Source organism: Pocillopora damicornis, chromosome 8, assembly GCF_964200805.1.
Source record: "Pocillopora damicornis chromosome 8, jaPocDami1.2, whole genome shotgun sequence".
Taxonomy (NCBI): Eukaryota; Metazoa; Cnidaria; class Anthozoa; order Scleractinia; family Pocilloporidae; genus Pocillopora; species Pocillopora damicornis.
The window spans coordinates 16,077,618-16,100,011 of NC_142677.1; the positions used below are offsets into that span (position 1 = coordinate 16,077,618).

General features: G+C 36.9%; 1 protein-coding gene across 3 annotated transcripts in view; it reads right to left on the reverse strand.

Moving 5' to 3' along the window:
• The window catches only part of LOC113678838 (uncharacterized), a 38,660-nt gene that overhangs the window by 5,754 nt on the left and 10,512 nt on the right, over positions 1–22,394 (reverse strand). The window contains exons 12-51 of one of the 3 annotated variants that reach the window (XM_089214782.1): positions 22,029–22,140; positions 21,623–21,777; positions 20,995–21,107; positions 20,203–20,507; positions 19,166–19,265; positions 18,484–18,534; positions 17,929–18,063; positions 17,471–17,551; positions 17,077–17,156; positions 16,392–16,484; positions 16,112–16,206; positions 13,842–13,960; positions 13,214–13,252; positions 12,864–12,935; positions 12,694–12,759; positions 12,422–12,490; positions 12,012–12,074; positions 11,804–11,912; positions 11,558–11,621; positions 10,800–10,959; positions 10,498–10,539; positions 9,022–9,123; positions 8,828–8,926; positions 7,997–8,311; positions 7,373–7,447; positions 7,038–7,139; positions 6,833–6,934; positions 6,348–6,472; positions 5,618–5,679; positions 5,324–5,400; positions 5,033–5,149; positions 4,847–4,915; positions 4,296–4,411; positions 3,881–4,055; positions 3,638–3,694; positions 2,295–2,578; positions 1,374–1,493; positions 1,100–1,190; positions 840–926; positions 271–372 (exon numbers count right to left, since the gene is read on the reverse strand). In XM_089214782.1, the coding sequence (XP_089070908.1) occupies positions 271–372; positions 840–926; positions 1,100–1,190; positions 1,374–1,493; positions 2,295–2,578; positions 3,638–3,694; positions 3,881–4,055; positions 4,296–4,411; positions 4,847–4,915; positions 5,033–5,149; positions 5,324–5,400; positions 5,618–5,679; positions 6,348–6,472; positions 6,833–6,934; positions 7,038–7,139; positions 7,373–7,447; positions 7,997–8,311; positions 8,828–8,926; positions 9,022–9,123; positions 10,498–10,539; positions 10,800–10,959; positions 11,558–11,621; positions 11,804–11,912; positions 12,012–12,074; positions 12,422–12,490; positions 12,694–12,759; positions 12,864–12,935; positions 13,214–13,252; positions 13,842–13,960; positions 16,112–16,206; positions 16,392–16,484; positions 17,077–17,156; positions 17,471–17,551; positions 17,929–18,063; positions 18,484–18,534; positions 19,166–19,265; positions 20,203–20,507; positions 20,995–21,033 (4,059 nt within the window). In that variant the 5' untranslated portion in view covers positions 21,034–21,107; positions 21,623–21,777; positions 22,029–22,140. Of the gene's footprint in view, positions 1–270; positions 373–839; positions 927–1,099; positions 1,191–1,373; positions 1,494–2,294; positions 2,579–3,637; positions 3,695–3,880; positions 4,056–4,295; positions 4,412–4,846; positions 4,916–5,032; positions 5,150–5,323; positions 5,401–5,617; positions 5,680–6,347; positions 6,473–6,832; positions 6,935–7,037; positions 7,140–7,372; positions 7,448–7,996; positions 8,312–8,827; positions 8,927–9,021; positions 9,124–10,497; positions 10,540–10,799; positions 10,960–11,557; positions 11,622–11,803; positions 11,913–12,011; positions 12,075–12,421; positions 12,491–12,693; positions 12,760–12,863; positions 12,936–13,213; positions 13,253–13,841; positions 13,961–16,111; positions 16,207–16,391; positions 16,485–17,076; positions 17,157–17,470; positions 17,552–17,928; positions 18,064–18,483; positions 18,535–19,165; positions 19,266–20,202; positions 20,508–20,798; positions 21,108–21,622; positions 21,778–22,028; positions 22,141–22,394 lie in introns of all 3 variants that reach the window. The other 2 variants (XM_089214783.1, XM_089214781.1) reach the window with 2 other exon arrangements.

The window sequence follows — 22,394 nt, forward strand, 5'->3', positions numbered from 1 at the left end:
TTGGGATTAAAACGAAAGCATATCAGTGTCACGACTTGCGTTTTCCCTGAAATACACCTCCCAATTTTACATTTGCAATTTATTTAACTGTTCTCCATCTTTTGCAATGCTTATTCCTTAAGAGTTTGTGTCTCCATATCTTACCGAAGTAGCATCATTTTGCAGTCTCCTTCAAGTTAAAGGTGTTTTTGCTTAGAACAGAAAATGGCCAAAAAAAGTCGAGTACAGCTCTTAAAAGAAGAGACTACTTTGTCTTAAATGCTGATTTACCTGTGGTGTAATCCATCCTTGTTCAAATCCATAGTCAATGATGGTGCACTCGATTTTCTTGATTGTCACTGGCTCTGCATTGATTCCCAGTACACAAGCGCCCTGGAACAATTAACGGGACAAAAAGTTATCTTAAAAATCACAGATTGCCTTTAAAGATCCACGCAAACAATCAGTAAATCGATACACATATCATAATGCCAATATTTTCATGTTATTATTAGAGTTAGTATTGTTAGCAGTGTAAGCATTGACACTGCAGTTTTGAGCAAATTTCTGTAAGCTGTAACGTGAGTTTGAAAGCAATGTCAGTATTGTATGTAATTGTAAGTAGTGTAAGTAATTGTTAGAACAAGTACTGTAAGTTATGTGAGTTTTCTAAGGAATGTTAGTATTGTAGGTAATTGTAAGCAGTATAAGTAGTACTGTAGTATGCAAAGTAAATATTGTAGTTGTACTGTGAGTATTGTACATAATATTAGTACTGTTCAATGAAAAATGTAAAAAAACCCAATCAGCAAATCGCAAGCCAAAAGCGTTCTCTTTACACCGGTTTCTACGATACTCACCTCGCAGGGCGCGGGGCAGACCCTTCCAGTAAATTCTGGAAAGTTGTTGGTGAGCAAAAGTCGGTCTAAGGCCTCCTTCCATTTGTCCTGAAAAACCAAATAACAGTTACAATAATAATTTGTTTTCAAACAACTTTAAAATTCACCAAGTTAATGTTACAACATAGGTAAAATCTGTGAAAAATCAAAGTACTTAGGATCATATTACAGCTCCACCCTGCCTCGTGCAGTAGGACAACGTCATCAATGATGAACCTTACCTGGAAAACCAAGTCGTTCCATCTTGGGATGATGTTTCCGAGAGGACACCCAGTGTGAGACTGACAGAAAGGCACGCCACACTCCATACACCTATTAATAAAAGGGATAAGATGAATCCAAGAGTTAATTGGTCACATCTATAAGACGCATGTAAATCTTCAAGCCATGATGAAAAAACTCGTTGTAAAGTGATAATACTGTTAGAGTTTTCTATCTAAAAGGGTCTTTTGGCTTGGCAATTCGAGGCTGAAACATTTTGGTTGACGCCCTTACCTAGCAGCTTGTACTTTAAGTTCCGATTTCCCTTTGTTGTAGTAAATCTCGTTCCAATCCTTCATTCGCTGTCTGGGGGAGCGGTACTTCACTTTGCTTCTGGAGTACTTCACGAACCCTCTGTCAACAAAAAGAAACGACAAAATGTTATCGTTTGCGACAAATACCAGGTGAACCTAAAATCTTCTTTTACAGCAAATGCATATGTGAATAAGTTACAGTTTGGGACTGTTCAAGATTAAAGAGATTGTGACCCGAAATTATCTGTAACTTACTCTATGAAGAACTTTCAAAACTACGTACAGATTACGCTAGTATAGCGGTTTTTCTTTTTTAAACCCTTTGGTCCTAAGAGTGACTAGCATCAAATATCTCTCTACAATATCACCCCTGAATCACATGTTAAGGTCATGAGAATAAAGGAATAGAGGAATAGAGGAATAGAGGAATAGAGGAATAGAGGAATAGAGGAATAGAGGAATAGAGGAATAGAGGAATAGAGGAATAGAGGAATAGAGGAATAGAGGAATAGAGGAATAGAGGAATAGAGGAATAGAGGAATAGAGGAATAGAGGAATAGAGGAATAAAGGAAATGATCACCAATGAAAGAACCTTGGAAAACAAATTCTCCTCGTCAGCTCCCTAGGAAATGTATAAAGAGCAGTACGGAGAATATGCATAATGATTTTAGGGTGTAAAGGGTTAACTCGAGTATGGTAAAACCAAAACTTAACTAATTACAACGGCCAATTAGAATAAAGGAAAATATCACTAGGAGCAGATGAGCCTGCGATGTAAAAACAAGCAAACTGTCTAAAGCTTGAAAAAACGTGCGTGACCAGAACGCGATGTTGGTTTCAGTCTCAGAGGCGCGAGCTTCCACAACCCATCACAAATTAACTGGGGGTATACTAGTTTACCTGGTTTTGTCCAGCACTCTGTCGATAATCTTCTGATCGTTGGTTGTATCAGAGATAGCCTCTTCTATATCAACTAAATTCTGCTCTGCTGATTTCTTCACTGGGGGAGGTGAATCTTCTTGCTTAACACCATTTGACATATCTTCATTCATTTTTTCTCCATTTGTTTTCTCTCCGTTCGTTTTTTCTCCGTTTGTCTTCTCTCCATTTGTTTTTTCTCCGTTTGTCTTCTCTCCATTTGCATTCTCGCCGTTCTCTTCCATGCGATTTTCGTTCTTGAGTTTCTGTCAAAAGAAAACGCAGTTTCAAAATTACCTGCCACGTTTTTGGACGTTCCTCTGACCAAAGGGTCGCACAAAGGGAGGAAGGGAATACGAAAGAGGGAGAAGTCGCGTAATTTACCAGAGAAAAAATTACAAGGATCATCTTTCTGTTACTGAGGAGATTTAATGGCACAGTTAAATTTCACAATAATCTCGCTATTCTTGCAGGTCTCCCACAGACTCTCCGTATCATCATTAAAACTGACATGTCTCTATTGGTTTGATGAACTCTGCTGCAAGTAATGGTTACTTCGCCTACTTGTCAATTCGCCTCTGTCCTCTCAACTTCTTTGAAAACAAAACAATATCGGAGCTATTTCGAATGAAAGTTTGCGCCTAGTAAAAGGTAACTGCGCATGCAATGTTGAATAATATTTCTATTGTTTTTGCATACTTAAATTAGAATGTACTGCGAAATTTTATTTTGCTTTGGCACAAATTGCTTATAGATGTACCTTTTTCACTGGTTTAAACTGTGAAGTTATAAGAATTCCACGAATAAACACGCTTCTACTTCTACTTTATTAATTGATAAAGCTTATCAACGCATCACATCAATTTCAGAATCTAGGGCAGACCACAACACCGGGAACTACGTTCCCTTATCTTTGCGATAAGTATGTGGGTTCTTTAACGTCCCCTACTAACTAGTACCGAGAAGATGCAGGAGACGGGGCCTACAACTTTTCGTTCTTATCCGAGAAGACTAGAATGTCTAACCGCTGGCAGATGTCATAGCAAAGGCAACACATTCTCCTCCGTTATTTTAAGACCCTGAGTGTGGGTCCGGTCTGAGTCTTAAGTTTTGACTCTCTTCTTTGTAAAAGGTCACTGCATGTTATCTGAAGGAAGGAACTTTAATACCGTTGCATTCCAAAAGATCTGATTTTTGAGTTACATGGCGATAGAAATATAAGGTTTTCAAGATTCTCTCCTCCACAAAGTCACCTTATAAGGAAATTGCACAGGGCATCTACGGAGGAGAGAGTTTTCGAGCAATAACGAAGAATTTAAGGATACCTCAGCTTCCTCCTCTTTTAATTGTTCCAGAGCTCTTTTGAAGTCACGAGGCATCACCTATACCCGTCGAAAAAAAAAATGCAAAAAACAAAACATTAGCCTTCAGCGATGAAAACTGCAGTACTTCATGAAACAGATGACCATGATTCATATTCTTAATTCATGTTTTGACTAATAATCTCTATCAAAAATTAACTCACAAACTAAATGAGATTTCACTGCTTTTACTCTCTAGGACTATACCTTCACAAACATCTTCAACGAGCTTTCCCAGTCTTCCAGAAGACGTTCGGCCACCGACGAACCAGTCAGCTGATGATGCTCACGCACCAGTCCCCTGACCAGTTCGGCATCTGCTCCTACAACAGGCTCCAGGTTAACTATCTCCTGGTTACACAATGTGGAGAAGACCTTCTTTCTATAAATTCAAGAGGTTAGAATAAATTTATTGTGGCTAATAATAAATAATGAGGTCAAAGACGTTATTTTAAATATAACCCGGACAGACTGCGTGGCGGGCGCTCAAGTTTAAGAGAGATGTAGAACGCTTTGCACAAGCGATAAACCACACGCGCACGTGTCTGTTTTCTCATGAGCGTTCCTTGCCTTCTTGCTAAGTGCCTGCCACGAAAGATAAATGTTTTAAAAGTCATTTTACCTGTCAAGTACAAAAGCAATTCCTCCTGACATTCCAGCAGCAAAGTTTCGACCAGTGTCACCAAGAACAACTGCAACACCTCCAGTCATGTACTCACAGCCATGATCACCAACACCCTTTGAAGAAAAGCAAAGGTAGGAGATAAGATAACCTTCGCAACGGTAATATTCTGAACTTTCTGCTTTTAAAGCATGTCAAGGTTTAGTTTCATGTGAAGCGAGAAACGAACTTTAACCCTTTAACTCCCATGAGTGACCAAGACAGAATTTCTCCTTACAACATCAATACAATGTCCACCACATAAGTGATGAGAATAAAGAAAAATATCAATTTGGGGATAATAAGTTGATCCAATACTAATTTCTCTGAACTAACATTATAAGAATTGTATGGTTGACATTTAGGAGAATTACAAATTTGATCTGTGAGTTAGAGGGTTAAGAAAAGCTAGAGGTAAAATTAATTATGGACAAGATAAACAGAACTAGGTCAACAAACCATAGAAATGAAATTAAACAAGGAAATTAACTAAAAAACTGAACTCAAATCACCTCCACAACTGCTGTCACTCCAGAATTCCGGACACAAAATCGCTCGGCAGCAACACCCCTTATAAAGGCCTGAGCACAAAAAGGAAAAAATATAACTATATCAAAATAACTCACTTGATTAATAAAATAGGGTCAAGTTTACTTTCCGACGATTTTATTTAACCAAAAGTTAAAATTATACTGTACCTTTCCGGCAGTGGCACCGTAGAAGCAAACGTTTCCCACAATAATGTTTTCTTCGGCTTTGAAGTTCTCAGGACGTTTACTGCTTGGATATACTATTATCTTGCCTCCGGCTAAACCCTAGAGAGCAAATTAATGTCAGTTTAATAAGTCGCACATTCATTTGGAGCATCAGACAGAGCCTGAAAAAAAAACCTCAAGAGCAAGTACCTCAAGTACGCGAATAACATGAACAACGTCATTGAGAGCATTTTTTAAGAACATTAAAAGTAAATATTTTAAGTACATAATTACCTTGCCCACATAGTCATTTGAATCACCCTCATGTTCCAGTGTTAAACCAGGAGAAAGGAAAGCACCAAAACTTTGACCTAAAAAAATTCAAACAGACCACATCGAAATCATAACTTCTCGTTTGGTACAAACAAACCAACATCTCTAAAATGGACACTAATACGCCAAAGAAAACTGGACCATGGAATAGTTAGCTTTGATGTGATATTAAGTATAAGGTTCTCAATCAAAGAATCTGAAAGCAATGGCTGCACCACAAAGATCTCACTAAGTAGTCATACATTACTTACTTACCTGCAGAGCCTCGGGTTTTGATGTGTATCGTGCCATCAGGGAGACCTTTCTCGCCAAATTTCCTAGCAACAAAAGTAACTTTTTAATTCAGTTCCTCCTCAAAACCACGAAAGCAGGCATGTTGTTATAAGCTAATGTGCAACATAGAAGAGGCTTCAAGCTCGCTAAGTGAAACTACCTTGCGCAGGTACATTTTAAAAGCCAAACCAACTCAGTAGAGCTAATTAGTATTTGTGTGGGCAGTCTAACAACAACCAAGCTGACTATCAATAAAAATTTAATGAATGTCGATAAAAAAGCTGGTGCCAATTTAGAAAGCTGACACTTCCAGTGCTCGCCTTCTGTGGTCCAAATTGGGGGATTGTGGGTGTTTGTCATGCAATGGAGACTAGAGGGTTATTATTGGGGTTAGTAGGTACTGGAAGACATATGTGCAAAAACAAAATGACACGAGAATTGTTCGACGATAACAAAGGGAGCTAAGTGCTGATTAAAGAGACAAAATGAAGCTTTGTGACTTTCAGTGCAGCCTTGGTCGAGACAAAGTCTGAAAGCAACCACACTTACATCAGAATGACCAGGATGAAAGTTTAGAAATGGGCATTAGACATCTTTGTTGCTCATTCATCACTGTGATGATGTAAATATTCCTTGTGATAACACCTTGGTTTATGATGGTTAACAAGCACTCTTCAGGTGAGGGGAGTGATTTTTTGTACTGCTTACTCACTTTGCAATGTGGTAACTGAGAGTGGTTCCAAAAGCTCGGTCCATGTTCATTACAGGAACATCAAGACGCAAATGCTTTGAAGCGCCATTTAGAATGTCTTTAGCAGCCTCAATGAGCTGGTTGTCCTGTAAAGTGAATTGAAGAATGGCCCATTGAACCCGAAAGTGTTTCACTTCAGCAAAATCAAGTAAAAGCAATCAATTACAATCCTACCACTCTCAAATTTTGTTTTTATCAAGTCAAATACCCAGGCAAGGTCAAAGCAGATTGAAATCCCACAAGACAGCTCTTGACCTGAGACAAAAGGAGGTATATGCCTGCAATACCTTCGGTATTTCAACTCTAACAACAAACTGTGAATTGCAAACTTGGCACTACACTTGATGTGGGAAGAAGCAGAAAGGTCTGATAACCCCATTGTTTTGGAAAAACAACTTGATTTCATGTACTCGACCTAGTCTTGTGGGTTCATGTCCAATGTTTACCTTGCGTAGCTCCAGCTTGTGATTTTGAGGCTCACTTCCTCCCAAGTGATCTCCAGGGTTCAACTCATTACCGGGCATAAGGATTGCACTAAAGTCCAACAACTGTGAACAAAAAAAAACAAACAAACCAACAAAATAAGATGATTACAATGATTATGATTTTTTTGTGTGAGATTAGACAAAGTACCACTGCCACAAAATGTACCTTGACTTTTTCATTGAGAGGATCTGCAGGCTCTAGAAAGTCACATCGTCCGACCATCTCACTCAATTTGCGGAAGCCCATTTTAGCCATATACTCACGAACCTAAACACAGAATATTGATGAAGGTTCAAAACATTTCACCAACTTGTAATCAAGAACATCATTTTACATACTTTAAGGACAGAAAAATTAATTTTAACAGAGATTTAATCTGTACCAACGGAGAAATGTTCTCAACTAATCTTTATGAATCAAAGTAAGATGATAAGAAAAACAGCTTTACCAACAATAAGTAGATTAAGGGTAACATAAACAAGAGATCATTCATTCCTCACCTCTTCAGCCAGCATGAAAAAGAAGTTGATAACATGCTCTGGTTTGCCTGCAAACTTCTTCCTCAGTACAGGGTCCTGCAAAAAATTGATAACAGTTTTATTAAAATGACATTTCTATTCTTTATCACTTACTCATACCTTGTGGTTACTCGGATGAAACATTTGAAACAAAGAACTAAAAAAAACAAAAACAAAAACAAAATCTCACAAATTGTTAGAGATTGTCAGCAGGTTGCTGATGTTGACATAAAAAAGCCTGGGTAAAATCAAGCTAGAGGTGATATCTATGGCAAATATCAAAATGGAATGCCAAAGATGGCTAAAAAGATTCCCTCAAATCAGGGAGTTCTAGGCCTAATAAGGTGCCATGACAGCAAAATGGTCCAGGTTGTCTTGTGGATTAATCTGGTGAGGTCTTTTCTTGCATTGCTGGTACCAGTTGGACAACACACTTCAGTGCTCATCACATTATTTCAGATGCAAGTTATCCACAGTTGACATAAAGGAGCCATGTAGAAATCGAGTATCTTTTTCTAGCATTTGAACAGTATTCTTTCACTTAATTTTAAGAAGCAGAGTTGAGTAAAGCAGTTTTTTCTATAACAGAAGCAGTAGTGCAATTACCTGAGTGGCAATTCCAACAGGACATGTATTCAAGTGGCACTTTCTCATCATGGTACAACCCATAGCAATGAGCGGAGCAGTAGAAAATCCAAACTCATCAGCACCCAACAGAGCACCGACTACCACATCACGCCCAGTCCTTAGCTGCCCATCAACTTGAAGTATGACTCTTCGGCGCAGATTGTTCAGCACAAGTGTTTGATGGGTTTCAGAGAGGCCAAGTTCCCATGGCAACCCAGCATGCTTGATGCCCGACCATGTGCTTGCTCCAGTACCACCATCATGACCAGAAATAACAATGTGTTCAGAGTGGCCCTAGGGAAATAAACAGGTTAACTTAATAACCCTTTGATTACTAAAAGAGATGAAAATGTAACATCTCCATAAAAACTTCCAACATAAAGTAATTCATGAATATTTCAAGGTGAAAAGAGGCACTGCACAACCAAAGTGCAACATTGTAGAACCTACATGGTTAGCCTTGCCAAAGCTGGAACTTCAACCAGGAAGCAAAGACCATGCACAGGATGTTATAAAGATCAATGGATAAAGGGGGGTAAGTTTCTAGAGAAACTGTGATGCTGCATCAGTAGAAGAGTACAACAGGGTAACTTAGTGTAATCAACTGAGTTGATAACATAAATTGGCCACTATAAAAAGTTTAAAGGCCAATCTTTCAAGCATAAGCCCTTCGTTTGAGTGATTGATGAATGGCTAGGACTCAAAAGGTCAGCTTTTAAACTCTTTACTGTGGCCAATTTACATTATCAACTTAGTTGGTGATACAAAATTACCCTGTTATAAAGATCAGTCAATTAAGAGTTCACGAACCTTTGCAACTCCAGCAGCAATAACACCCACACCCACTTCAGATACCAGTTTCACACTGACTCTAGCATGAGGATTGGCGCATTTTAGGTTGTAAATAAGCTACAAAACAACAACAAGAAATGTTTTCAAAATAATTTTTTGATAAGACAAAAAAAGCATTAAAAGAAAAAAAAATGTATTCAAAGCAAAGTAACCTCTGCCAAATCTTCAATAGAGTAGATATCATGGTGAGGTGGAGGGCTGATCAAACCAACTCCAGGGACAGACTTGCGAGTCTGGGCAATATGCTTGGAGACCTGCCAAGACAAAATTAATCAAAAGTGTCACATTTTAGGTAAGAAAAACAAACTATGATATGCTTAATACCTCACTCAGTCGATTTGTGCCTTTAGATAATATTACAAAAATTCAAAGATTCAATCAATCAATCAATCAATAACTTTAATTAAGTGTCTAAGTCTTCTGGCTAGCCACATGTAGCTAACTAATTGGGAACATTAACAGAAATGGTTAAAACAAACTGAAACTAAGGGTGTATCTATTTAGTACAATAATGATAAAAATGATTGTAAAAATAATTGCGAGAATTGTAAAAACACTGTGAATATTATGTTGTGATCTATATATTATATATGATGCTTACAATTGTACATTTCAAAAACCTACCTACCCACCCACCCACCCACCAAATATAAGAAAATATAATGAATGCATTAAAACTGTACCTAATAAATAAAAGTTAGGTCTATGTTGTGAATTCTACATATTGTGTACTAATATTGTATAGTATGAAATTCTGTATATTATGTACCTATGAAATTATGTCTGTGTACTATAAGTAATAAGTTAATGTTAAATCCATTTTGTGGATTCTATATTAGTCTGTAGTACATCTATCTACATTAACTAATTGTGGTAAATAAGTAGTGGTATTGCAATTACTACATGTGTTTTAATAAATACCAACTAGATCACAATTTACATAGATGAAAGTTGGAGCATGTCTTAGTCACTAAGGCAGTCAGGTCCCTTTTACTTATACTAGACTTAAATGCATTTAATGATACTATTGAACTGTCCTTAGTAAGTGATTTTGACCAGAGTTATGGCCCAAGAAATCTTAGCAAGTGTTTCCTAAATCTTACTGTATTGTATCTCTGGATGAAAAAGTCTGACTTCCTAAGATTGTAGTCTGAAGGAGAGTTCCTGAAAATGTTAATAATGTTTACTGGCAGCAGCCTGTATTTGACCTTGAACATTAGAATAGCTATGTCCTGCAGTCACCTGTTGTACAGGCTTGTAAGATGAGCCCTAGCAAGAAGTTCACTATAATAAAAAACACCTGTTTAGTGAAAGACTTAGACTAATAGGCCTTCACTTTAATTTTTTAAATTTCTTCGTTCAGGAGCTTCGTGTAAATGGAATCTGACTGATCCAAACCTTGAGGTCAAGGAGGGTGGGGGGAATGTGCCTCTACCTTGCTTCTCCAGCTGATTTATCCAGGTGACTGTCCCAGTTTGGCTTTTTTTTTGGTATAAAAATTTGTTAAGTACTTATTTTTATCAGACAAGGTGCACACAAACCTTATGTCACACTGATCTTCATTTTGACCAGCTTATGAGCAATATTTACCCACAAATTATACAGAAAGTAAACGAAGTCATTCATACCTTGTATCCTGGCAATTCTCCACCTTCACCTGGCTTAGCTCCCTGAAAAAAGAAAAAAATTCAAATTTGAACATTTGAGCACAGGCAGACCAATGTACCAAAAGGAGAAGACAAAAAATGACTCAAATCATGCCAGGTGAACACCCAAGTCGATGAGCAAGATTTAAAATGACTGCATCCTTTGAAACATTTTTCAATTGGATCAGAAGACAGTTTTTGAAAGGTTAGATTACTCTTGTGAATTTCAAAACACAATCATGGTCACAATTTCACTAATACTTTTAGAGAGATTTAAAGATTACCTGTGCCATCTTGATCTGCAGGTCTTCTGCCATTGCAAGATACCATGCATTCACTCCAAATCTTCCAGAAGCCACTTGCCTGATGGCAGATCTGGTGTTGTTGTCACTTCCTCTCACTGGATCCTCGCCACCTTCACCTGTGTTGCTTTTACCACCCATTCTGATGGAAGAGGAAAGTAAAGTTCTGTCCACATGCTATTTCATATTATACATTTTCTTTCTTATAGGAAGGACTTTTCCTTGTTCATGGCCAACAGAAGAATAAAAATATAGGAACAAACAAGTCATTGTTGGCAAAATACATCATAAAAAAACAAAAACAAAACAAGACAGAACTAAAAAAAAAACAAAACAAGACAAAACTAAACAAAACAAAAGAAGTGCAGATCTGGGTTCACAAAAGAAGACTAATATACCTACTCATAAACAGAAGTCCCTTTTAATGTCATGGGGCTCCAAGTAAAGTGAAGTTTGCTAAACATTGAGTGAGATCAGGAGTGCATGCACATATAGGGACTTTTGAAGAAAGAAGAAAGTTTGAACCAGTTTCTGATATATAGTGTCTGCTTCTAAATAGGGAAAGGTGTTCTCACCAGAATGTGTATATAGTGTTTGAGTGGGTGATTTGACAAGAGTTTGAAAGACAACTTTCCTCCTATTAGAATGGCTTCAATTGTATTCAATACATACTAATAAATCAACAAATCCTGACTGTCTGACAAATTTAAAAGAATCAAAACAAACAAACAACTACTCACTTGTTCATAGCTGTAGCAAGAGTTGTGTGGGTTTCATATGAAATGGAACCAAAACTCATGGCACCTAAAGAGAAAATCATTATGACAACTATCGTACAAACAACTAGTTCTTAGGTACTATTTCACTTATACACATACTTTTGAGAAATAAATTAAACTAAAGCAAAAGAGTGCTCTATAAACAAACTTCATAATTTACTATCTGCTTGTCAGCTTTTGTCACAGATGGTTTAATTTTGTGCCTACCTGTTGCAAATCTCTTGACAATCTCTGAAGCTGGTTCAACTTCTGAGATGTCCAGAGGTTTCTTGGCAAATTTAATCTGCAGCTGTCCTCGGAGGGTGCAAGAACGTACCTAGAGTATTAAAGACAAACATAAATGACAAGCCTAAACAAGACTACTTGCATATGTCTAAAATAAAGCAGAACATTTTTCACTGCAACAGTAACCCACCACTTCAATGGACGTCTCGCTGTACTTTTGATAGGCAGGTTGGCTTTTCATTCTTACAGCATCCTGTTCAAAACAATATATATCAAATACTTCAGAAAAAAAACAAAAAAAAACAAAAAAAACACAGACACCCTGACTCTTCCATTCCATAAATAATCAAGGCAATAACCTAATCTATGCCATATCCCCTGAATGACACTCCCCTTACATCTCATAACCAATCCCCTTCACTTTTCACGATGAAATTCTAAGGAGAATTAAGATACTCGTCATTCTTAAGATGGATGGTTCAGAAGAAACGTGTGGCAGAACCTTTGGAAGAGAAAGTTACACAGTGTCTATTCCCAAAGAACATTATAAAACTCAAGGGAGGTGCTTTAATTGAGTAATAGTGTGTTTTACAAACTAACCTGTAGGTTTGCAATGCATCTAGGATCATTGATATGCTTTTCTCCTCCCAACCGCCAGTGGTACTCACCCTAAACACAAACCAGTCAAAGCATGATTCACATCAATTTGGCTATCAACACAATTGATATTGAAGAACCCTTTGATTCGTGGTCTCTTGACAATTGCACAAGTATTGGTATCATTGAAATCTGCCAGGGAAGTATTATGAAGCATGACCTGGGTCTGCATAAAAGGTTAAAATGACCAACTACGAATGAACACTATTGAGTACCTTGTTGTTGACGAGGACATTGTCACATTCTCGGTCAGAAAATGCAATACTGTGCTTGTCCAATGCCTGTAAAATAGGGAGCCAAATATAATTATAATCTTACACTTAAAATAAACTGATCATTGATTAGGCATATGTCATTGAGCACTAAAGGGGCTGTAATTACACACCTCCTGTGCTAACATTTCAAATGTCACTCCACTCAATCTTGATGCAGTTCCTGCAAAGCACTTATCTACCACCTGCAAGACAATAATTTTTTTCTTCAAGCAAACAACATGTTTATTACAAAATTGGGCACCTAGGTAAAGTTAAAAGGAATTTTAATTTCAATAGCATTTAAAAATGCTATCCCATTAAAAAAAACGCCAAACATAAGCACCTTCTTTATTAACCAGACATATCAACAAGTGATATTCATAGTAAGCTTTACAAAAATGTTAGTAGATGAAGTTAACTTTTAAATAACATTAAAAATTTATAAATATTCATGATACATAATTGTCATTATATCTTTTACCTCCTCTGCAAGCCCAACAGCTTCAAATATTTGTGCACCCTATTAAAAAAGAATCAACACCTAATGTTTATGTCTGACTGAATATTAATGTCATATCAAGAAAGCTGTAAATACCTGAAAGTTTTGGAAATGTTTACCATGTTCACACAATGAAAGGAGAGCAAGATGCAAGAGAAAACACAGCATTCTTTCATATGTGATTTTGCGTTTTTGTATTTCTTGTTTTCATATTTTTTATGCTGGCTGAAAGTAGATATACATGTATGAGCTGGTGTTGGCCATGCAAACCATGACCAAGCCAGGAGGAAGAGTCTAAAAATACAAGTTTTCTCTAGCAAACTCATGAACACCTAACCATTTCCACATGACAGAAAAAGAGGATCACATTCCTTCAATTTAAGATTACAACTGCAAATGTCTGTCCTCTCCTGAGCTAACAATTATATTTATGAGGCTCCCATTATTTTTGTGTTGACCAAGTGAACAGGCAGTATTTGAAATTTTCATGTATATAATACCAGACAAAGAATATTGAATACAATTTGAAGACATATTGTTGATGGATGGTTTTATGAACAAGCCACTTTCAGTGACGTCTTTCCACCTTTGCAGAAATACATGAACTAACCTTGTAACTGTGTAAAGTGGAAATCCCCATTTTTGCCATGACCTTTGCTATACCTTTTTTCACAGCAAAAGTATAGTTCTCAACTATTTCCTTATCTGACAGAGGAGGATCCAGCATACCTGAGTTTTTGGACAACACATTGAAAGTGAGTACATCAGAAAAACTACATTTGAACTACAGTATGAATAAGAAAAATGGTAAATAGTTTAAACCTTGCAGTAACAACTGCATCAGAAATAACCTTCAAAGTTATGTAGGGCACTTTATCATACAACCTCTCCTGACCTGTGCGCACAATCTCAGAAAATCATGATGAATGTTGACATGTGGGGCTGGAAAGGTAGACATGAGATGATCCCAAGAAAAAGTTGTCCAGCCCCACAATGTCAGGGCTTTGTTGCATTTTTCAGGAAAAATGAATTTTAATTCTAAACTTGAACTTAAAATGAATTGCTGCATTCTTGTTTTCAATCAAAGAAATAAAGAAAAAGTTTTGATCATAAAATATTTATGCAGTGTGCCTTTCTTATTATGAAACCAAGTCCTGTTCAGCTTCAAAGTTAATTGAAAAACTTTTTAACATATTAGTGCTCATATGTGACCCTCCACGGGAAAACGGACACTAACGCTTTTCCGTTTAAGCTGCAAAACCGTTTACTATCCGTTTATATCCGTTTAAACGGTTCATGAAAGCGTTTAAACGGTTTGCTTATCCGTTTAAAAAAATTTGCATCCGTTTAACGCTTAAGCTAAAACGTTTAAGCGGTTTGCTCATCCGTTTAAAAAAATTTGCATCCGTTTAACGCTTTTGCCAAAACGTTTAAGCGGTTTGCTCATCCGTTTAAAAAAATTTGCATCCGTTTAAAAAAATTTGCATCCGTTCGACGCTCTAGCAAAAACATTTAAACGGTTTGCTTACCCGTTTAAAAAAAAAAGCTATCCGTTTAAAGTTCCACGGAAAGCTTTGGACTGTTTGCCTAACATTCTGTAATAGGCAGTTCGAAGTATCAATCTTACGTTCGCTCGATACTCGCCGGTTCTTGAAATACAGAAAGACCGTATCTTATTTTGGTTTTATCTTTTGCGTGATCATAGTAAGCGAGTTTCCGTCGCAGCCTTTGACAAACAAGTTAAATCTGCTACTCTCTTTCTGTTTATATCATCTTGATTCATCATTCTTGGTTTTATTGACAATCACTTTAACGGCCCCGCTTGGTGCGTGACACCGATTCGACCTTTTATTTGCAATGGAACTTCATTGCGTTATTTGACCTTGAAAGGTCTCGGCTTCAGACCACGTGGCGGCATTGCATATGCAAATTTGTTTCGCGAAACTTCCGAACAGGAAGCAATGAAGTTCATTTTCAATAATAATAAGAATAAACAAAGGAGAAGATTATGAGTTTCTCGCGGTAGCCGTTCAGGATATTCGGCAGCGAAACTATTCTCAGTAAATTGCGCTTATTTCATGAATGTCACACGAAAGCGGCAGTAATTAACCCAGAAATAAAATGCGCAAGTATATGCTAGTTATTACTTTTCAAATTATCATGCTCAATATTTTCGCTTTAAAGGATAATTATCCGTTGTCACTCTGAAAGTTTTTCCGCAGAAGATCTTGCCGGCTCAACCACAGCCGTTAAACATTAATTTTAAGCTCATCGTTTGTCGATTTTGGTCAACCGTTTCTCGGTTTAAGCTATCCGTTTTTGGACTTTGGTCAACTGTTTAACGTTTCGGGCGGACCGTTTTTATTTTTGGTCAACCATTTAACAGTGTGAGCCATCCGTTTTTGAACTTTGGTCAACCGTTTAACGTTTCGTGCTATCCGTTTTTATTTTTGGTCAACCGTTTGAAGGCCTAAGCTATCCGTTTTTGGACTTTGGTCAACCGTTTAAATTTTTTGCCATCCGTTTAAGCGGTTATGGCATCCGTTTAAACGCTCGAGTTAACCGTTTACTATCCGTTTACAACCGTTTTTCGAGACTGTTTAACGGAAAAGCGTTAGTGTCCGTTTTCCCGTGGAGGGTCACATATGATTTAACACTTATTGACTGAGTAAGGTTGCACTCGATCAGTAATTCATGATCATTATTAGAGCCACATATTTAGCAGTTCTGCCCTCCCATTCAATAAATAAGTACATATTTAAAATGAGGACTTGCTCTCTGGCTGTTGAAATGTTAGTCAATAAGACCAACCTCACCCAGAAAATTGTCGTGAACAACTTGCTAATGAGAGTAAACACAGTTGACTGTCTTATTGTATACCTTGCTGTCGCTGATTTACAACAGTCTCGAAAACCAAGTATGGGGAAATTCCATCAGCACCATAACCCAGCAGAACACAGAAGTGATGGATTTCCCTGCACAAAAAAATAGCTGGTGAAATTGCCATCATATTATGTGACATACAAGTTAAAACAAACTGAGTAAAACAAACAAACAATTCTATCAAAGTATTTTTTGAGGAAGGGAAAGTAAAGCAGAGTCATTCTGTTTTTGGACTGTGAAAACAAAAAAATATAAAACATGAGGAAAAAGACCCTACCTTATCTCTGCTGACTCAACAATCAGTCCAACCTGTGACCTTTGCTTCATTCTGATGAGATGATGATGAACTGCCCCCAATGACAGTAATGAACTACAATAAAAACAGTGAAAAAGGATTAAGTGATGCTGTATATAGTCATAGGAACCATCTTTCTTTCTGCAAAATGTAAGGACACTCATGGTGAAACAGGCTGTTGATAGTCTTTCAATTCACTGACAACTCTGTTAAAATAAACAAAGAGCCTGGATAGCCTGGAAAAGAACATGATTATGCATATTTGAAAAACAAGATGGCCTTTCAAGCATGCAGCAGTTAATAATGGTCCCCTAGAACAATTGAAAAAAGATTCCATGACTGAAATTGCAAAGAAAGTCACCAATTTGACAACTTGTGTTCACAAATCACATAGCCAGCCATAATGTTTTCACTACATAGTCTCCTTCTTAGTTAAACTGAGAAGAACATGTCAATAAAATATTGCTTTTGCACCATTTCTTTTCTAAGTTTGTCCCTTACACCAGGATTGTTTGAGTAAAGGCAAATGAGCAGACATATTGCTTGTATCAAAGACAACCCAAGGAACCAGTAGTTAAGTGTGTTAACTAATAATTTACTGCATCCTTTTTTTAGTTTTTACCACCTCTTATATTTTTTAAATCCAGTAAAAACAGTTTAACATCACCTCATAGGTACATGTTCCCTTCCAGCAGCTCTATCAGATAACACAAGAAAAGCACATCCATTTTCCACAGCTTCAGATGCCTTGGGGCAAAAAGAGGGAAAACAAGATTAATGTATGTTAAAAGAAAAAGATAATACCTTACAATTAGAAAAGTGGCCGATTAAATGTTAAAGATATGCCACCAGCCTTCCATTACCTTAAACCCTTTCATACCCTTGATCTGGGGGGTATTTTATCAACTGTTCACCATACACTGTTTATTGGCATAGAACATATACTTCAAGGGTACCAAAATTTGTAATGACAATTGAAGTCCAGTAACAGTAAAGTAACACTTGTAAGTTAAGTAACACTTATAATTCGACCAAATAGTCTAATTATACAGTGGGCTTACCTCTTTACAAATTCTATCAAGTGATGGAACAAGACCATTCACTCCATCTTTTACAGGGTACACCATGTCAATAGTCTGTGTCTGAAATGGAGACCTGTTATTAGAACACTGTGGTGTTGATTGCTAATAGGCCAAATACAACTTAGTGTTGATCATGTATTGTTAACTTGCAAATAATTTATTGTGATCACCTTTCGTTATGTAAAGTTATGTATATATATATGTATATGTATATATATATATATATATATATATATATATATATATATATGTATATATATATATATATATATACACTTAGTTGTCCATGTTATTTAGGTTAATGTAAATTAAATAAGTTAGTAGTTGTGAATCTACAATCAAAGTTTTTCATGTTCTTTTAAAACCTTGTTCTTTGCTTAAACACAACAAACATAACCCTCAAATAAATTTGCAATTTATAAATTGTGTGTACAAACCTTACACCAGGATAGACCACTTTCTTTGATTGCCTGCACATCAGCATTAGAAAGTATTGGGTGTTCTAAATACACACGTGAACAGTCTGAAACATCAGGGTCAAGGAGATTTGGCTCAGGTCCAACTGGGCATGCCTTGAAATGAATGATACAATTATGATAATTCATTGCTGGAAGTTAACAACACAACACATGAAAAATGGAATTTCCCATTGTCTTAAAACACTAGTGGTAGTGAACTTTCTAACAAAGGTGAGTCTGGATGGTACAGTCATGAGACTGGTTACTGTCAATCACCACTGCCAGGATTTATTTCTAGACTTGAAATCACATTTGGGTTGAAGTTTTTGTTGGCTCTCATCCCTATTCCCAGAGTTTTATTCCAGCACCTTTAATTTTCCTCCTTACTTAATAGTTAATGCTAAAGATTCAAATGTGACCCTGGAAACAATGGAAGAGTCACTCCATAAAGGTGCCCTTGCTGAGGAGCATTTTCACTGTAAAACTCTTACATAAACTTCAAACTGAAATTTGAAAAAGCTGCCAAAGACTCACCAGTGACATGACAATTTTCTCACGAATTGGATCAATTGGAGGATTTGTCACCTAAACCAAAATGAAGCTATCATCACACATACACAAAACACTATACTATTATCATGGCTATTTACTAAAAACCCTGACATGTCAGGGGGTTTAAGAAGTATCTTAAGCAAAGATAAAAGGGTGAAGTTTAAGTTGAAGGCTGATAGAAAAAAGATTTGGAACCAGTCTATATTCATGCCAATATGCCACTAACCAGCTTCAACACATTTGCACACTTCAAATAACATGATGATTGAAAATTCTGCTTACACATTCCTAATATATTTTCATCACCCCCAACAAATGTTACATGACCATGGAGTAAAGATAGAGAACCTTTAAACAGGCCTCACAACAAATTGGACAGTTCCAGTCTAAAACAAATCTAAACAGAAAATCTGCAATCCATTTGTTGTGCATCAATGTACTTAAAAACCCTGATTTTCTTATGTGCAGTAAGACAAACTGTTGTAGAAAAAGGGTAGCATAACTTTGCTATGACGAAAACATAGATGTTGGCATGCTTTCTCTGAGAGCTTAGAGAAGATATTTTTGCCATGACGAAAACATAGATGTTGGCATGCTTTCTCTGAGAGCTTAGAGAAGATATAATAACCTAAGATAAGAAAATCTCAAATTTGTTACAACATACCTGCGCAAAGAGTTGTTTAAAGTAATCAAATACCAACTGTGGGTGCATTGTCAAGCAGGACAAGGGTGCATCATTACCCATGGAACCAAGAGCCTCTTTCCTAATCAACAATCAGAGTACTAAATAAAAGAAACTCTTTGCCAAATACCAATTAGCTGGGAAGACCAAAGACTGCTAGCAAGAGCTATCTATAACCTGAATGTAATACTTTAAACTGCCACCATTTTGGTCAATAAGAAAGATACAGAAAAGTTTTGGTAACTAACTTTGCAGCTAAATTAGCTAATTTGGTGACCTGCAGCAAGCTGCAAGGTTAAAATTGAATAAACATTGGCATAAAATTGCACTTAAAGAGAAATGCTCCAACATTTTCTCTGATAAAAAAAAGTTCACCATCTTATCCACAGTTGTCTAAGTCTCAAGTCTAGAGATGTCACTTGGACCTCTAAAAACAATAACCTGCAAGTTTCTCTTTCCTTTTTCCAGGGACAGATATTTAAATTCTGGTGCCCATATTTTATTTTAGGTTGCCAAATAGCAACTTAGAATAGAAGTTGATACTGGAGCCCTGTCTGGTATGCAACCCTATCACGGGTTGCACACTAGTCTAACATTCTTAACCATTTAACTCTCAGAAGTGATTAAGAAGTAACTTCTCCCTATAATATCCATACACTATCTAGCAAACAGGTATTGAGAATACTTAAACTTATCAAATAGAAGTTGTTTTTCTTGATTTAAGACCAAATTCTCTGAACTAATTTAGAAGAGACTGATTAGCAACTAGAGAGGAGAATTAATAATCAGATCTTGGGAGTTAAAGGGTCACTCTGACTTTACATTACCTGAAAAACTACCTCTTTAAAAATCATAATGCATGGCTTTATGCATTAACTCATCATTCCTATTGCCTCCACTTCAATTGAGGAATGAAACATTTACATGACTGTCTAGTTATTTTCCACTCATAAATTTGTGGCCAACTAAAATTTCTCTCAATACATAGTTGATGAAGAAAGGCTTGAAATTCCACTTACTTGTTTTTAACCATTGGCAGAATTAGGATGTTCAGATCTTCCAAGGAATAACCAAACATTGGCAGTCTTTTGTCTCTGTGGATTAACTCATTCTGTGAGGATGGCTGGATCAAAGGCACTTTGTCTGCAGAAAGATTCTTTGAAGCTTGGTAGGCTTGGTGAATATCTTCCAAAGTTCGCACATTCTTTTTCAGCAGCTCACCGCAAGGTCGCAGACTGGCCATTCTGTGTTTCAGCTCATGATCCTCCACAATAGACCCCAACTCTGTGTCTACTAGAAGCATTCTTCCAGGTTGCAAACGACCCTTGGAAAAGAAAAAAGATTCTATAGTCTAAGGCCTTTCCAACTATCAAGCTTCTCCAATTGTTTTAAAATTATATTTGATTTGAGCATAGCAAAGCTTGAGACCATCCCATTGGCACGATTGAATCAAGGCACATCTATAAGTTGTCTAGCAGGATCCAAACATGCTTTGAAATGGCATGCTCTAGTCATGCCTGATTAAATTATTATGATGTATTCATATTGAGGGATTGATAGTTTCGTTTTAGTCTAGCACAGCAGTAGCAGAAGCTTTGGAAAAGACCTCAGTCACCTTGATTTACATTCAGTGAACTTTTGTCTCTGTCAGCAAGCATAGATGGAGTCAGTTTTTGAGCTGAAACCAGACAAACTGCTTGTGGTAACTTTTGATGGACTAGCTTCCTAACAAGCCAAAGACAATTGGACAATACTTCTCCCGATTGAGGAGCACTCTAGATGGTGTAATGGAAACAACAGTAGAATCATACTGGTTGCGCCTGGGTTTGATTCCCAGACCTGGCATCCATTGTAGGTTGAGTTTGCTGTTTGGTTCCAAGTCTTTTTCAAGGTTCTCAAATTTTCCCCCTCCATGAAAAATCCCCTAAAAACCAAGTGAAGTGAAGTGAAGTGAAGTGGAGTGAAATGATTAAGAGCCAAACCCAGGGTTGTAGATAAGACCTAGCAGCTGGCAAAGTACGCTGGCTTCTCTGCAAGGTTTCACCTGCTACTTTCATTGCTTCGAGAGCCCGTACAGAGATGATGTTTATCAGGTTTAAACTTGGGCTCAATAAAAATATAAATTTGCACTGCCTATCTTTTCTGAAAATATAAAAGACTTCTGACTCAAGGTTAGTTAATGATGGGGACTGTCTTTTTGACAAATCTTGCTGTGGTGGCAGGAAAGTACAAACAATAAGACCTTTTGTCCACCATATTGGATTTTGAGATATGAATACCGTCTACCGTTTACCTTTAAAAAAGCTCCGGCTACTTAAAACCTAAGAGAAAACCCTGCAAACCATAAATGTAATGCACCACTGAGGGATTTTATGAATTAATTAACTTAATATTATGCAATTTACTTAATATCCATCTTGAACATTTCATGTGTGTTACCTTCTGTACAATTTCTTGATCAGGGAATGTACTGACTCCAACTTCACTTGCCATGACCATGAAGCCTTGTTTAGTCACATAGTATCTTGATGGGCGCAGTCCATTCCTGTCCAGGATAGCCCCAATGTATCGTCCATCAGAAAATGTAAACAAAGCTGTCATTGAGCAATGAAATAAATGATGTTACTACACAGTATTAGCGGTGTTGATTTAAGTCAAGACTGATCTGCTATCAAACTGGCAGAGGTTGGCTTGGTGATTCAACACAAATCAAGTTATAAGACTATAAAGAAGCTGGAAGCATCACTATTAATAAAGGTAGTTAAATAATAGTATAACTCCTACACGTCTTCAGAAATTAAAAGCTCCATGACATTTCTGATTTTGCTCAGACTATATCACATACCAGGTCCATCCCATGCCTCCATCATACAGGAAATCCAGCGATAAAAATCCTGTTTTTCTGTATTCATTAAACTGTTGCCTTGCCATGCTTCAGGAACCATAGTCATAACAGCCTAAGAGATAACAACAATAGCACTGAATACATACAGAACATATATTTATGGATCAGTATAATTTAGGGCAAAAGTGCTGTACCTTCAAATACAGAAAAAGATACCCTTGTCAATTAACTTTTCTCTTTCCTTCCATTTTTCAACTCCAAGATCTCAAAACAAATTCTCCTTACAGCATGCCATGCATTTCTTATAGTTATGCATGTAGCTGTAAGAATTACACGTTAGATCATGCACTGTTCCTGTTTCTCATC